This window comes from Xiphophorus hellerii, chromosome 11, assembly GCF_003331165.1.
Source record: "Xiphophorus hellerii strain 12219 chromosome 11, Xiphophorus_hellerii-4.1, whole genome shotgun sequence".
In the NCBI taxonomy this organism is placed as follows: domain Eukaryota; kingdom Metazoa; phylum Chordata; class Actinopteri; order Cyprinodontiformes; family Poeciliidae; genus Xiphophorus; species Xiphophorus hellerii.
The window spans coordinates 22,382,941-22,397,815 of NC_045682.1; the positions used below are offsets into that span (position 1 = coordinate 22,382,941).

The 14,875-nt window shown below is 37.1% G+C and overlaps 1 protein-coding gene across 7 annotated transcripts in view; it reads right to left on the minus strand.

Moving 5' to 3' along the window:
- Positions 1 to 14,729, minus strand: part of synj1 (synaptojanin 1) — a 31,926-nt gene extending 17,197 nt beyond the window's left edge. For 2 of the 7 annotated variants that reach the window (XM_032576297.1, XM_032576294.1), the window contains exons 1-12: positions 14,557 to 14,726; positions 12,479 to 12,638; positions 12,196 to 12,282; positions 11,647 to 11,914; positions 11,267 to 11,492; positions 10,683 to 10,766; positions 7,093 to 7,154; positions 4,341 to 4,437; positions 3,607 to 3,782; positions 2,410 to 2,491; positions 2,163 to 2,315; positions 778 to 943 (exon numbers count right to left, since the gene is read on the minus strand). In XM_032576297.1, coding sequence (XP_032432188.1) covers positions 778 to 943; positions 2,163 to 2,315; positions 2,410 to 2,491; positions 3,607 to 3,782; positions 4,341 to 4,437; positions 7,093 to 7,154; positions 10,683 to 10,766; positions 11,267 to 11,492; positions 11,647 to 11,914; positions 12,196 to 12,282; positions 12,479 to 12,602 — 1,525 coding nt within the window. In that variant the 5' untranslated portion in view covers positions 12,603 to 12,638; positions 14,557 to 14,726. Of the gene's footprint in view, positions 1 to 777; positions 944 to 2,162; positions 2,316 to 2,409; positions 2,492 to 3,606; positions 3,783 to 4,340; positions 4,438 to 7,092; positions 7,155 to 9,810; positions 9,889 to 10,682; positions 10,767 to 11,266; positions 11,493 to 11,646; positions 11,915 to 12,195; positions 12,283 to 12,478; positions 12,639 to 14,556 lie in introns of all 7 variants that reach the window. The other 5 variants (XM_032576292.1, XM_032576293.1, XM_032576296.1 and 2 more) reach the window with 5 other exon arrangements.
- Between the last annotated feature and the right edge of the window lie 146 nt (positions 14,730 to 14,875).

Below are 14,875 nucleotides of genomic sequence, written 5' to 3' on the forward strand. Positions count from 1 at the left end.
GGTCAACAATGGTTTAAAATACATGACCCAAACAATGCAGAAATTACTCACTGCACAGAAAAACAACTGAGTTTGAAAAGAGGAATTGTGCAGAGAGGAATTTTTAAGAATCCCTGGCTCTAATCCAACCATTTGAATTGTTATAAGGTATGACTAAGTGTTGTGCTATTGACAAAAGAGGGACATTCAAAACATTAACAGCTGGGATGCCAATAAGTGTTGTACCAGTGACAATGCCAGATTTTTTCATCACTCAATCAATGTCCTCAAGTGAAAGTATTTGTGAGATTATTTAACAGCAATCAAGACGAATTTATTTTAAGGCTTTTTATAAAGATAGCCAGATGAGCCAACAAATGTGGAGGGTGATATAAGAAAAAGTTAAAAGAAGGGGATAATAATTACATTGTATTCTTTCATTGCATTGTTTTTTGTGTCTAGCATTGCTTAAAATGTTGTTTTTTATGTTAGAAAAGTTTTTGTTTTTTACCCCTCCAGGGGGTCTTTTTGTGGGCTCTAGTGTCCCTTATATCACAGTAGGCTGACAGGAAACGGGGATGGAGAGGGGGGAAGACATGCGGCAAATGTCGTCGGGTCCGGGAGTCGAACCCGCGACGGCCGCGTCAAGGACTCAAGGCCTCCAAATACGGGTCACGCTAACCACTACGCCACCACGGCACGCCCCGTGTTAGAAAAGTTTAAGCAAAGTGCAGCTCATTATTTCCACAAATGTTCCACCAAATAATAAGGCACTTAAATCATGTTGTAGAAAATTACCGTAAAGACTGGAAGTGGTGAGCAAGGCTCGAGCTTTGTCTGCTAAATCACTGTTAAGCGTGGATCCCAGCCTCAAGATGTCTATCGCCTCCTGCTTGGAGCTGTCGAAGAAGTTGTTCTGGATGGTCCGTGTCACAGAGCGAGCTCCATCTTTGAGCTTTCCAGCCTACAAGCCAAGAATATACATAAATATATTTAGCATCCAACCAGTTAGAAAGGCACACATAAGAAGTATTGGTCAAAAATGTACATTTTTCACCACTGCAGGATGGAAAAAAAAGGACAAGGAGGAACATTCTAGAGAGATCTGTCAGATTTGAAGCTCACAGTGGTGTTTTTCAATTATCTTCTGGACAAGTTTGAGATTTCATTAATGACCACTAGGTGGCAATCTGGACAGATTTCTCTAAATTCCAAGAAAGATTTTGCATTTTAATGGAAGAAATAAGTATAAGTGTAATTGCTACAAGTAAAAGAAATTAAAGTAGTTGTTTCCCCTCTTTGTTTCTCCTATTTTTGAATTTCTGCTCACAGTGAGATTCCAGGAAAGTTTAATGAGAGCATATATTTTTAGAAGGATAATCAAAGGGATGTAAAGAAGATCTGTCACCTATCCCAAACTCCATTCTCATGTATATGAAGCCATCAGACAATGATATATACAGGACACCAGAAATAGGCCCATAGCTTAAAACCAACATCAACCATCCTAATAACTTACCGCACAGATGGAGAGGTCCACAGGTTAGCCAAAAGACATAATGCACATAATTAAAGAAGGGTACAATTTCTACACAGACGATTAAATATTCATGCAACTGTTATAATGCAATCATTACCTTGCATTCTTACAGAAAATTACAGTTCATGAATTAGTGTCTAAGAGGTGATGGCTGAATATATTTAAAGCAATAAAGAAATCATTGATATCCTAATTGTGCTCATGCAAGACAGTCAATTCATTGTTTGGAATCTAAACTTTAGCTGGATAAAGAGCCATGGGTTCAACATAAAGCCCTAGTCCAGGAGGGTATAAAAGCTAAAAAATAAGATAAATTGATATTTCTTTTTACTTTTCATGTGTGTGCATTTATCAGATGTATTCAGACTTGAAAATGGTACAATATTTTTTTAAATGAGTCTTCAGAATTTTTAAAATGGTGTTAAAATCCTGGATAACATCATTTACAGTCACATGTTATTAGCCTGCAAAAACTACTTGGGTGGTGTAGTGGACGACCACGACAGTGGTAATGCTACATCATACATTGGAGCAGAATCTATGGGACTCCATAAAACACAGTGTTGCTAACCTGCATTATAAACTACCTAAACAATTGAAAACTTCTCGTTATTCCCAAGTATTAAATTGTTTCGCTACATACCTTGGCCTTCCCATCCAGAGCTCCGGTTCCTGCATAAATCTTACTGACGGAGTCCCCATTAGCAGACCACATGGTCCTGAAAACCTCCTGGAACCGGGCCACCAGCTGTGGTTTCTCTGTCAGACCCATTTGTTCTAACTGTCTGGGCAGCATCTGAATGGAAGGAGGCAAAGGGAATTTGAATAAAAGACAAATCTATAAAATCTTTCAACTTCAGGCATTAATGTACGCCAAGCTGGACTCAAACCTCAAGTGCAAAGAAGGCTTGAACACTGTTGGTTCTATCCAAACAGTCCAGGCAGTTACTCCTGATGGTCCCTCCCTGAGTCCTGAAAAAAAATCTGATTTATACAACTGCAAAATGCAATAATTTAACATTTGATGGAACCCGACTTATCATTATTGTAGTTCCTTTCATTTCTTTTAACTTGCAAGTCATTAGAGAATAAATGTCTAATGCTATAGATTTCAACTTCTATATTAAATGCCTCCCAATCAAACCTGTGATACTTAATTTCCCACTTTCATAACTGGAAAAACCTGAAGTACTTACAGAATGCCTGTATTAACACAAAGATTAAATTGAGCATAGGTGAAGTCTATAAGCTGATTAGGTGCTTTCTGATGGCAATTGTTTACTAAGCTGTATCAGAGTAAAGAGGGCTAATGAAAAATGTGCATTTTTCATTCCAAAATAAATTCAAAAAGTCAAGAAAATATGTATTATGTTCCTTCAGAGATATGCACCACTTTACTTTGTTTTACCAAATGAAGTTGAACATTGTCTTTGTACTACGACTGGAAAGCGTTCAAGTACTTTTGGAAAGCTCTGGAAAATGTGTTTTTGACAGTTTTACTGAAGACCCATTGAGATTATTGATCACTTAGATAACGAATGTTTCAGTTGCTGGATAACACAGCAATGACATCCATGGACCATGAGCTCAGAGGTGCCCTCTAATGGATGGTCTGCAAACAACTGGGTAGAGTCAAGTAACAGCGTTGCCAAAGAAGGATTAATTAGTAAATAGTATGTTCCAACAAGATGATGACTATGTCTATTAAATAATATTAGTTGTAACAATTTGAGTCAAATTATTCAAAAGAATAAAAGGTTAAGGGTGACTGGGCAAAGAGACATGAGGAGATATACCAAAAAAGGGTGGACATAATATTAAAGAGCAGATGTGACAGGCAAAGCCAAGTTGTGCAACCTTTAAGAAACCCTGATCACAGAATTTCAAAAGAAGGGTTTTGTAAACTCAGAGCTCCAAAGAGGGAAACCTAAATTTTTTTAGATGCAACAGAGACAACTAACAAGATGGGGAATGTGTGTGCATGTCAATTGCTGTTGTAAAAATACCTGTAATACTGGTACTTCAACTGTAAGAAACAAAGCAGGAAAAGATATACAAATCTGTACAATAAGGAAGAACTTTCTTACCTTACAATGCCTTTTTCCCCGGAGTAATAGAAGAACCCACACTCGTCTATGAATTTACTCAGCTGTGGTTTCAGAACACTGCTGAGTTTATCAGTCTTGCCACCCCGCACATTTTGATGATAGTCAAAGTTAACCATTCTCACTGCTGTGCCATGTTCTGAAGCCTTCAGGTGACTCTGAAGGGGAGAAAATGGAAGAGAAGATATTTGTTAATATTTAAATATAATCCAAAGATGTATAATGTGCAGTTGTGTGGCCTGTAAACACGCAGCAGTTTCCATTCATTATGCAAACTATGTTTTTTTTGATCCACAGGAAAGCTTGTACTTTTCTGCAGAAAAGTACAAGCTTACAGTACAAGTACAAGGAAAAGTACACACATACTAAAATGTGTGTTTTATAAAAAGGCTCAAGCTCATTTCAAGCTTGTAATACTGTCACATTTTCTTATTTTGAAAATGTCGAAGATCTTAAAGTTTTTTAAACTTTAACTTTTCCCTTTGCTAACTGACTGTGCAAAAACCGAGCAGGAAGTGACACATTCTGTATTGAGCAAAATCCTCCGCTCTGCAGAGGCAAAAACAACTCAATATTTTGCAAGCTTACACAAAGCAATGTGAAGTAATAAGGCCTCTTGCGGCACATCTTCAACTGTTTCACTGAAATCCTGTGTTGTTGTCTGCATTAAATAGAAATCATTTAGTAAAAAAAAAAACAAGGCAGTGAAATCTCACCTGAAATGCTTTGCTGAGCATATGTTCCCCTTCTTTGCTTCCAAGCAAGTTGATGATCACCTGCTTTCCATACAACCTTCGCAGTGCAGTGAAGTGTCTGCAAAACAGATTCAGGCATATAGTGCATTTATCAAGTACAAGTCGTTACTAGTTTGATAGCAATAGTCATAACTACCTTTAAGTAAATGCACTATAGCAAGGTTTAAGGTTAGTTTGAACATGACAACAGAAAAACATTGAATAATACCAGTAAATATAATTACATTTAAAACTACATACATTATAACTGTTCAAAGAGCTATCAGATCAAGACATTAACACTTTTCAGTGTGTGACTTGCTAGTCAAGGAAGCAGCTATATTCTGCATCACTGAGGTGTTAAAATGGCAAAGTGACCCAAAATGATGCAATAAACAAAGTAAAAGGAGCAGAAAGAAAAATTTGTTAACATATGCATCACAAAAACAGAAGATTGGAAGTTGCCCATATTTCTCATTACTTAATCTGTAATTAATGGCAGTATGTATATGCTAGCCTTGTAGAATCAAATAAGTTGTGGAAAAACGCAGCAACAATGTAACCATATAGTAAAAAGAATAAATTTGAAATATGCTACTATGAGAACTGCAATAAGGGGACAAATTGGGTACAAAAAGCAGAGGAGGTTTGATTTAATGTTTGTTTTTAATACATTTCTATTAACATGATAGCAATACTGAAAGTCCATCCAGCAGAGACCAAAATATGTGCAAAGTAAAATGATCAACAGTTGTCTTCCTAACTTTCTAACTAAAGGCTGTCGTGAATTGAATGGACATAGGAACAGCTACAAAAGTGGCTGCTGTGGATTGATAAGGAGGGTTCCAGTACTATTTGGGTGTGGTACATATTCTAAATCAGGAAGACATGGTTCACACCCCAGTCACAAAACAACCGAAGTATAAGTAATAAGGGCATTTATCAACATCATATCTCTAAAGTATACTGGAAAGGACAAGAATACCTGCTCATTTAAAGTCAGAAAAGGAGTCTTTTTTATGTAGAGATAATATTTAAAGCAAAAAGTTCTTTAATTTGGATAAAATCTTTGAAGGTATTATAGATTCAAATAGAACATTGACAAATGATAATATAACTAGGGTAAAACCGATGAGAACTGCATGAAGCTGTCTTTAGAGATTCTGCATGTTTCAGATGGTTATATTTACAAATATTTAGAAAACTTTTAAAATAACATTTCCTTTCAAATTTAAAGACCTACATAAAAACACAAAAACTTCAGTAATTTAATTATTTAACGTAAGTTACTTAGATTAAACTGTGCTTTTTTAATTTATCTTGGTCATTTCTGGTTCTGTTATGAGAGTTATTTGTGTTGGCAAGTTTCTTAACTTTGCCTTTTATGCGGCAACATAATACAATATGTACCTGAACTGTTATTGATATAAAGTTAAAGCCAGCTACTGAAATATGTTTCTCAAGACAAATTTAGTTAATGTCACACTCTTCTAAAGGAGCTAGTAATGGTAAGGTAACAAAAATGTTTTTTATTTCATTTCACTTAGCTACAATAAACCCACAGATTTGTTTGTGAGAAAGGCTGAACGTTAAGCAACAGACTCCTGCTTTGCATCTATTGTAGCATTGTAATTCCTAGGCCTGAAGTTCAGCACACATTGCATGATAGTTGTCAGCACTTGTCTCAAAACAAAAAAATCTAATTGTATGAAAAAAGTATACATTTAGACAAGTAATGGGGGTACTAATTTAAGACACAACTAAAAGACATTTAAAAAAATGTGACAGAAAACCCTTCAGGGTTTCTGCAAAGACCTGCAGAAACCATGTCTTTGACATATCCACTGAGGGCCGGACAGGTGAAAAAATGTCTATTAGCTAAAAGATATAGTAGAAAATGAGGGGTCGGGGCGTGCCGTGGTGGCGTAGGGGTTAGCGCGACCCACATTTGGAGGCCTCAAGTCCTCGACGCGGCTGTCGCGGGTTCGACTCCCGGACCCGGCGACATTTACCGCATGTCTTCCCCCCTCTCCCTCCCCCTTTCCTGTCAGCCTACTTCATGAAAAAGGGACACTAGAGCCCACAAAAAGACCCCCTGGAGGGGTTACAAAAAAAAAAAAAAAAAAAAAAAAAAAAAAAAAAAAAAGAAAATGAGGGGTATGTGGTAACAACTGAGCTGTTCAAGTTGGGAAAAAAAAAGTGCAATGATTAATGCCAAAAATTATGGATCATAATTTGTTTCCAAATGTGATTTGTATCTTGGAGTTGCCTGGAAACGGAAATGGAACTTTGTAAATCCAGCAATTTTGGGCCAATGGTTTAAAACTGTTGAGGGGATTTATTTAATGAAGAAACTGAAAACAATTTCAGAAATGGAACTCTTCCAAATGCAAATGTTACTCTGTCACTTGAAGGCAGAGCAGTATATATAGGGACAAATACTAGACTGAATCAAAAGCATCTCCCATGATGTTTGACAATGTTCATTTTACATAAAAAATACTGTATATTTGGTAGGACATTGTTGATGAAGAGCTATTAGTGTGTCCTTGATGCTCCCAGTAACAATATTAGTGTTTCAGTCTTAATCCTATCCTATTTTCAAGCCTTTGCTACTCTTAACTAGGAGACAGAGATTTTCAGAAGGCTATCAATCAGCTGGAATCTAGTACAGCAGAAGAGAAGAAGTGCAACTGAAGTCACTCATAAAAGATCCACTGAACCTTTCAATTACCTTTCAAAAGCTGGTGCATTTGCCTCAAATCCCCTTGAGAGTTTGACACGATGGGACCCCACCTGCAAAGACACAACCCACAGTGTCCTATTTTGGTAAAGTAAAAAATAATTTTAAAAAAGCAAAAAAAAAAAGATAGTACACATTGTGTGGATGCCCAGAAAACCTGAGAAAGTGAAACAGATATTTGTGCACTTGAAATAGACAGACGAGGCCTTGATTCGTTTTAAAACAGAGAGAGAATGGAGTGGGACAAGAGCAACACAGTGACAGAATGGAGGAAATTTGTTCACGCAGACAAAGACACTGAGCAACAGAGGAATCTCGTCATCTCTCCAACACCTTTCTTCCCCAGATTTCAACTCTGTTGTTCCACCAATAAATCTAATACAAGCTTTGGCACAGAATCAGGGAAGTAAACTTGGATACGCATGACTACTCCCACTCAGGCTTAGTGAGAAATGAATAAATCTAACACTCTGGCCGCAACAAGGAAGTCTGTTCCTCATTGTCATGTTGATGTTCCCTTTTAAAAATATTTGCCAACAGAAAAGCATTTCCTACTTTTACTTGACTTCTGTTTGTGATCAACTTGTAGGGTGATGGCTAGAGAGAGTTTTTACTGTTTGCTCCGTTTTATGGTTTGCTTGCATAGACCTGTTTTTGACAGGGCCTGCATAAACCGTACCGCGGCCATTGTGACTTCTTTTCATTCTGCTCAGTCATGCAGGTCCAACCTTTGCATTTTTAATAACTTCTTGAGATGACATCTGAAGCTACTCAGGTTGCAGTGGAACAGCTTAGACTAAAACATAGTCAGTGTGTGCCAGAACATCGTAGTAGACTGGTCAAGAACAATAAAATCAACATTTTCAAGTATTAAATCTATACATGATCTAAAAACTTTTTGGTATCTAAATAAAAAAAGATTCTCTGATTTTTATTATAGTCGAAGGACATATGAATCTTTCACAGTATGAGTCATTTTGCTTCAGAGAATAGATACAGGTGCAGCTCAGTAAATTACAAAATAATTAAACATTTTCATTTCATAGTATGAAGATTTATTGCAAATAGGATGATATTGAGAATCTTAAAAAATGAATATTCCATAAAAAGTATTTTCAAAAACTGGAAAAGTTCTGTTATAGCCAACACAATGATGGGAAAGACTTTACCGTTACCCACAGACAGGTACCCTCTACATACTGTAGATGTCAAACTGCAAAATGTTAACACCCTTTACCTGTCATGAGGACAACAGAGTCCTTATGAACCGTTTTGGGGGTGACAGTTAAGGAGTTTTAAAGATGTTGACTGTTCACAAAGTGCAGTATCCATCCATATTAGTAGAAAGTTGAGTGGAAGGAAAAATTGTTGTAGAAAAAGGGATACCTGCAGCATTTTTTTTTTTGTCCAGAAAAATAAGAAAGAACATGAGTACTTCTAAACTGTGGCTGATTGACCAGCAAAACCGACCTAAACCAAACCCCAATAAAGAATCTGTGATGTATTGTAAGATAAAAGGCATGAGATCTAACACTGCAGATGAACTAAAGGTCATTATTAAAGGTGCTCGGGCTTTCTTAACAACTTAGCAGAACCACAAGCTCATTGTCTTTAATGCTATGTGGCATTGATGCAATAATTGAAGCAACAGGAGCCTTTCACTAAGCCACCATTGCTAGGTTAAAATCCACATTTCATAATCTATAATCCAGGATCATCCAAAACTGAAATAAATGCTTAAATATACTTTTTGACAATGTTCTAATTTGCTCAGATGCACCTGTAAATAGCTCTTTTCAAAAATGGGGAAATAAAACAATAAATGACTTTCAATTTCTACCACTGACTATCTCTCTCAGCAGGTGTTCTTTGTATTGCTCTTGTGCTAATTATATATAGGTTCATTTGCATTTTTTTTTATTATTCTAGGGGTACACATATTTGGAGAAAACTTCTCTTTTAAATGCAACTAACATAACACATCCTGCTCAGGAAGTATTTGAGAATATGGAGAGGAGAGCCTACAAGCCACAACTGGTAGAAGGGAACTGAGAGCTAAAAAAGGTGCGTCAAAGCAGGAGAACTACACTTGCGTCTGAAAACAACCCCCAGCCCACTAAACTGTGTTTTGAGAAAACTAAAGACCTACTGGCCTGAATAGATGGCTAATATGCTCTTGGCGTCATGTAGGTCTTTAGGAGATTATTGTTGTTAGAGGTTAACATGTATCCAGCTGCTTTGGGAATATTAGAGTAAATCAAACAAAGTGGTTAGGGGATGTTTTCAGATCAGGCTCTCTCACCTGACCCAAGAAGTCTGGGAGCTGAGGAAAACAGAAAAAAAGCCCTTTACCAACCACTATTACTATCATTAACCTCCCCCACATCCTATCTAAATTACCAGTCTGTGCAATGTCAGAACAGGAGCAGGCAAACTCAAGTGATGTTGTGTCAGCTGTGAGCACACAATGGGAATATCAGATGTAATCAAAATGGATTTTCCTGGATAGGTGCAGGGTAGTCTAAAAATTTATAATGTAATTTCTCATTTTGTTTTACACCCATGAAGTCTGGCAATGCACAGAGGATTAACTTATCTGTAGTAATAAAGCAGCAGCAAGAGCAGCAGAGCTCCCAACCCCCACCCACCACCCCCAAAATTAAAATAAATAGAGATGGGAGGAAAAAAAACAAAAGGAAAAGGTTATACCAGGTGGGGGTTTTCATCCAGTCCATTAGGGTGTCGATTCTCATTGAGGTGCAACAAAACACCCTTAATGGACTTTTTCTGAATAAAGCGACAAAAAGGGGTTAAAACTGGTATGAAAAATCTACTGTGAAAACAAGATTAGTTTTATTTTCCTTTTATGTTGTAATAACAGACTGGTGCTTGTCATTTTGCTCCCTTCACCATAAAATTAAGCTTTAGTTTTGTTTGCTTCATGGCAGATGTCATTAGGTATGAAATTAAGCTTTGAGTCCATTCTTACCTGTCAGAGATATTGTTTCAGCTTTAGCAGCCTATAATTTAAAAAAGTTCTCTATATTCTATAATTACTCCACTATAAGGAAAATTTTGTTTTATAGGTTCATTAAATAATCTCAACCCACAGAGACTCCCTCAGTTATATTGGATTGATCTGGGTGTTATAATGTGTCAAATATCTTAAGAGTGAAGAAGCCCAAACTGGGGTCAGAAGAAATTAGATGAAATAGAAAAGCTTTTTTAAAAATGAACAAAATTAAATTACATAATGTTATCTCTTCAAAACGCATTAAATTATTCAATTACAAAGGATGACAAACTGGTATGCAATCATTTAAGTTAACGGCTATGAAAAGGTTAGATAGCATATGAAGTGGAAGAAGAAAGGTATGAAGTTGCAAAGAGGACGTACGAAGAGGCCAACTAACCAATCAACATAGCAAACATACACTGAAACAGTAAACAATCCTAACTGAGTCCTACCTATGACTTAAGCATCCATAAAATGGAGAAAACTTCAACCATCAAAAATGTTTTATAATTTTAATAAATGCCTTACTTTACATTAATATTTCAGCACTTGATACCATCAGTACCTGGATTCCTGGCTGTTCCCAGAAAAGAGGAATGGACCCTCGGATCTGGATGAATGATGAAACTTTATCATCTAGGAAGATAACCTTTGAAAGAAAGAAAAAGAGAGAAATCCTTAGACTTTTTATGAATAAATGTAATTACATGATTAAAACCACTTAGAAAACAATTAAACATACATTTTAAGAATGTTTTGAAACCGGAATGAATAGTAGTCGAAGAAGTCAGTCGATAAGCTGACTTACTTTTTTATTTATTTATAAAAAAGAATACCTGAATTTAATTTAAATTTAATATTATCAATAATATTTATTGACTGACTCAATAAGAGATGTGGGCAAAGACTGCATTACTAGGGGCTTCATCCAGTCTATCCAAAGTTTCAAATTGAAAATAAAACAAACAGCAGTTGTTGCAAAAAAAAAAAAGGAAAAACAAAATGCTCTTTAACATAAGCTAAAAGGTACAAAGGAAAACTGCTGACAAAAATAGATTTAAATCATTCTGAAATTGTTAAATGTTTTGCCTTCCATCTGTGTGATAACTTAAGAAAAGACGAAACTTGTAGACTGAAGTCATGACTAACCTGTTCAGTCTCCACAAAGTTGGCCACCTGTCCGTCATCGTTTGTTCCTCGCACATTAAATCTCGTGCCGGCTCGCTCCGAGCTGAGGCGAGAAAAGATACAAGCCTTGGCCTGTTTGTGGCCGGCATAGATGGTCCTGATCTCTACGCCGCCACACATCAGTCTCAGCAGCCAGTCATCACAGTTTACTCCATAGTGTTTAAGGTGCAAGTGCAGAGACTGGTTCCTGTTTGGTTATAAAGAGGGAAGATGACTAATTAAAAAAAAGCAAAAACGGATCACAATCTTTGAAAAAAACAAAAAACAAAACAAAATAAAAACAAATGCACGCCTAAAGGCTATTCTATAAACTTAAAACAGAGAAATGTTCACATCTCTACCAAAAGAAGCGGTTGTCTGTAGTATCTTCCAGGATCCTGCGATGCGCATTGAGACTTAGATCCATGCTGATTCCAGTAGCAGACCAGGCAAAGTAGAAGTGTCCTGAGTTCAGGACCTTGCGCACCTCGGAAATCCGGTCCTCATCACCTGGATCGTTCTTCAGCGATATAAAGTCTGTCTGCGTGACCCTGAAGACCTCTGAATCCTGCACCTTCCCCACAGAGCTGCATCCTGTCACAACCACGAGACTGTGGAGCATGGAGTCCCCTGCAAAATTGAGGGATCAAAAGTACAAGAAATAGTTAACTGAACTTTGATGCCATTACTGCTTAACAGGAATTCAGCAGCCAGTTTAATCTCAGCCATCAAGAAGACTGAGCTTTAATCTTTCACGCTGCTAGTTCCTTGTTGTGATAACAACAGCCTTCAAGGTCATATGAAGAACGGAAGAAAGCAGCTTATGACTAAGGAGCAACCATGCCACGAACCAAAGAAGCATCATGGCTGCCTGGAACCATTTAGGGGACAATCATTTTCTGTTTTCCTACCCAGGTTTAGCCGGAGAACACCAAGGATTCCATATGCATCAAAGATCCTGGTATAAGTACTTTTAATGGCATCCTTTTCCGCCGCCGCTAAAAGAAACAAAATGGGTGAGAAGAAAACATTATTAAAGCCTGTTCAAATATATCCTTTGTAGTTGACAGTGTTTCCAAAGCCAGATGTTCTAGGATGAATCGCTTGAGTCATACTTCCATTGAAATGCCATTGCTTGAAAGTGCAGTCTAAAGATAGTGTCAATCATATCTTAATCAAAAACAGATAGCTTACACAAAACGGCAACAGCTCCTGATTCAAACATGAGGCATTCTTCCCTCGCCCTCGTTTCCACTATGACACTGTAAGGTGGTGGATCCAGCTTGTGGTAAATACGGTATCCTTTGCTGAAGGCCATAGCTGATCCTAGATGAAAAAAATCCTATCTTATTACCTGGAAATAAAGGGAAGAAATAAGAATCAGAGATCATGAGACATAAAAATACATTTACTTAAAGATTTTTGTTGAATAACTTGAACTGTATGATCTTTATTTAGGGTAAACACAGAAAATACTTAAATAAAAAAAAAATCATTATTTATACATCAAAGCATATGTACCTAAACTTTCTTAAATTTTTTACTAATTTAGAAAAGTTCATCATGATGTTAATTAATTTACTTACAAACTGAAGAGGATGGGAAGCTCTTACTTTTGATGCATTTAATCAAAAGAAAAAAACTCTGTCTTTTAGTGGTTGATATAGATCTCAATTCAGTTGAATGGTGCATCTCTAAATACATAAATATACCCACTGCCATACCTATTTAGCACCAAGCTTGACACACTTTGAGGTTCAAAACTGCCATAATTCAGGAAAAGTGTCAGAGACACGTGAAGATTTTGGGTCATATTGGCATGATAGCAACGCAGAATGCAGCAGATGTTTCAGCTGCACATCTGTGATGCAATTCTTCCATTACAATGTTTCCTAAAGTTGGTCCACTGGATTGAGATCTGGCATCTGTGAAAGATTGTCATGTTCAGAGAACCAGCTGATTTGAGCTATGTGATTTAAGTTGTGTGTCAGGGTGTTATTCTGCAGGAAACAGCCATCAGAAGGTAGATAAAGGAACAGACAAGGTCAAGAACAACACTGAGAAAGATTGTGTGTATAATCAATTGTTTGACACAGTTTAATGTTTACATTTAAGAAAATTGGTGGATTTGTTCAAGGTTGTGCCAATCACTGCTCAGCTGGACCGTGGCACTGTGATCCAAGGCTAAAGGACATCAGATAGCCAAACTCATTTGAAACCGATAAGACTATAATGCCGCCTGCACAACATAAAGTTGGAGATTTGAATAATATCTTAGCAAACGGACCTCTGATCTTATCACATTTTTTTACTCTGATTCTGAATAGGAAAATAAATCTTTTAAAGACAATGAAGTGGGTGAGCAGAGCAGTAGTCTTCCATCTCAAGAGTATGGCAAGCCTGAACAGAAGAAAACCAAAACACAACATTGCATTCTTTACATAATACCATTATCTTGCTTATCCGTTGTACCAAAGACAGCAAGTAGAAAGTTATGGGTAAATCTACATTTTAACACCAACTTCTAGTTGTTTACAGCTTGCTACAGAAAGGATCGATAAGCCCACCATTTGTCTCTTAAAATCTAAGGCTACCCTATAGACAATAAAACAGTGACAGTTTATTGTATTTCGAAACGTTTCCCTTAAACTCCAAATAAGGAAAACTTGCCAAACAATTACAGGAACAAGAAGGAAAGTTAGGCTGCAAAGTCATCCGTATTGGCTGCGATCAGTGAGGACACTGGGATGACAAACTAATATTTATTTTAACAGACTCGCTGCAGGATAACAGCAATAGAGGGAGATGGTGAAAGTTAAAGGCCGGGGAAGTGGCAGATCATCTTCCCCGACTGATAGTCACGACTTCAAAACGCAGCAGCAGCATACGAAGCAACCGCTAACCTACCAGCTAGCACACAATGCTACATTTTTATGCAATGCAAAGCCATCAAACGAAGCAGGTGAATTACTCGTATGTGAAGAAAGTATTTTGTTATCCTTCACACGCCTAAAGCTAGCTGGCAACGTTAGCCAACTTAGCCAGATAAAATCACAGAGACGGCTAAGATTCGCTAGGTTTCATTATTTTGATGGTGGAACTACCTGCGCGTCCTGAGATGATTAACTACTAGCTACTATCGCATTTCTTATCTATTCCCGCTCATGTAAAACACACACGCTTGCATACATTTCTAAATGTAGGTTTTATGTAGTACCTATCTGGTTTAATTTAAAATATACAGAATAAATGTACTATGTAGCCTGTCTTACCGTCTCCCCACCGGGTCGCTGCACCGCTGTCACAACAAAATCCTTCCCGGTGTGTTGGCGGAGTGGTACATTCGGACGTAAAGTAAAGCACACCCTGCCTCACGTTACCGTAATACTTCTAAAACCATATATGACGGAAGTGCCTTTATTGCAACAAAACTTGAAGTACTTGCCTTTAAAACCCAGTTAACGTTACTGATAACAACTGTAACACGCACACATGTAAACTATAATTAATACGCAGAAAGAAACTGGAAATATGAACTCGTCCGCCTTTAAACATAATAGACAGTTACTCGCATCCAATTAGAGAAGGTTT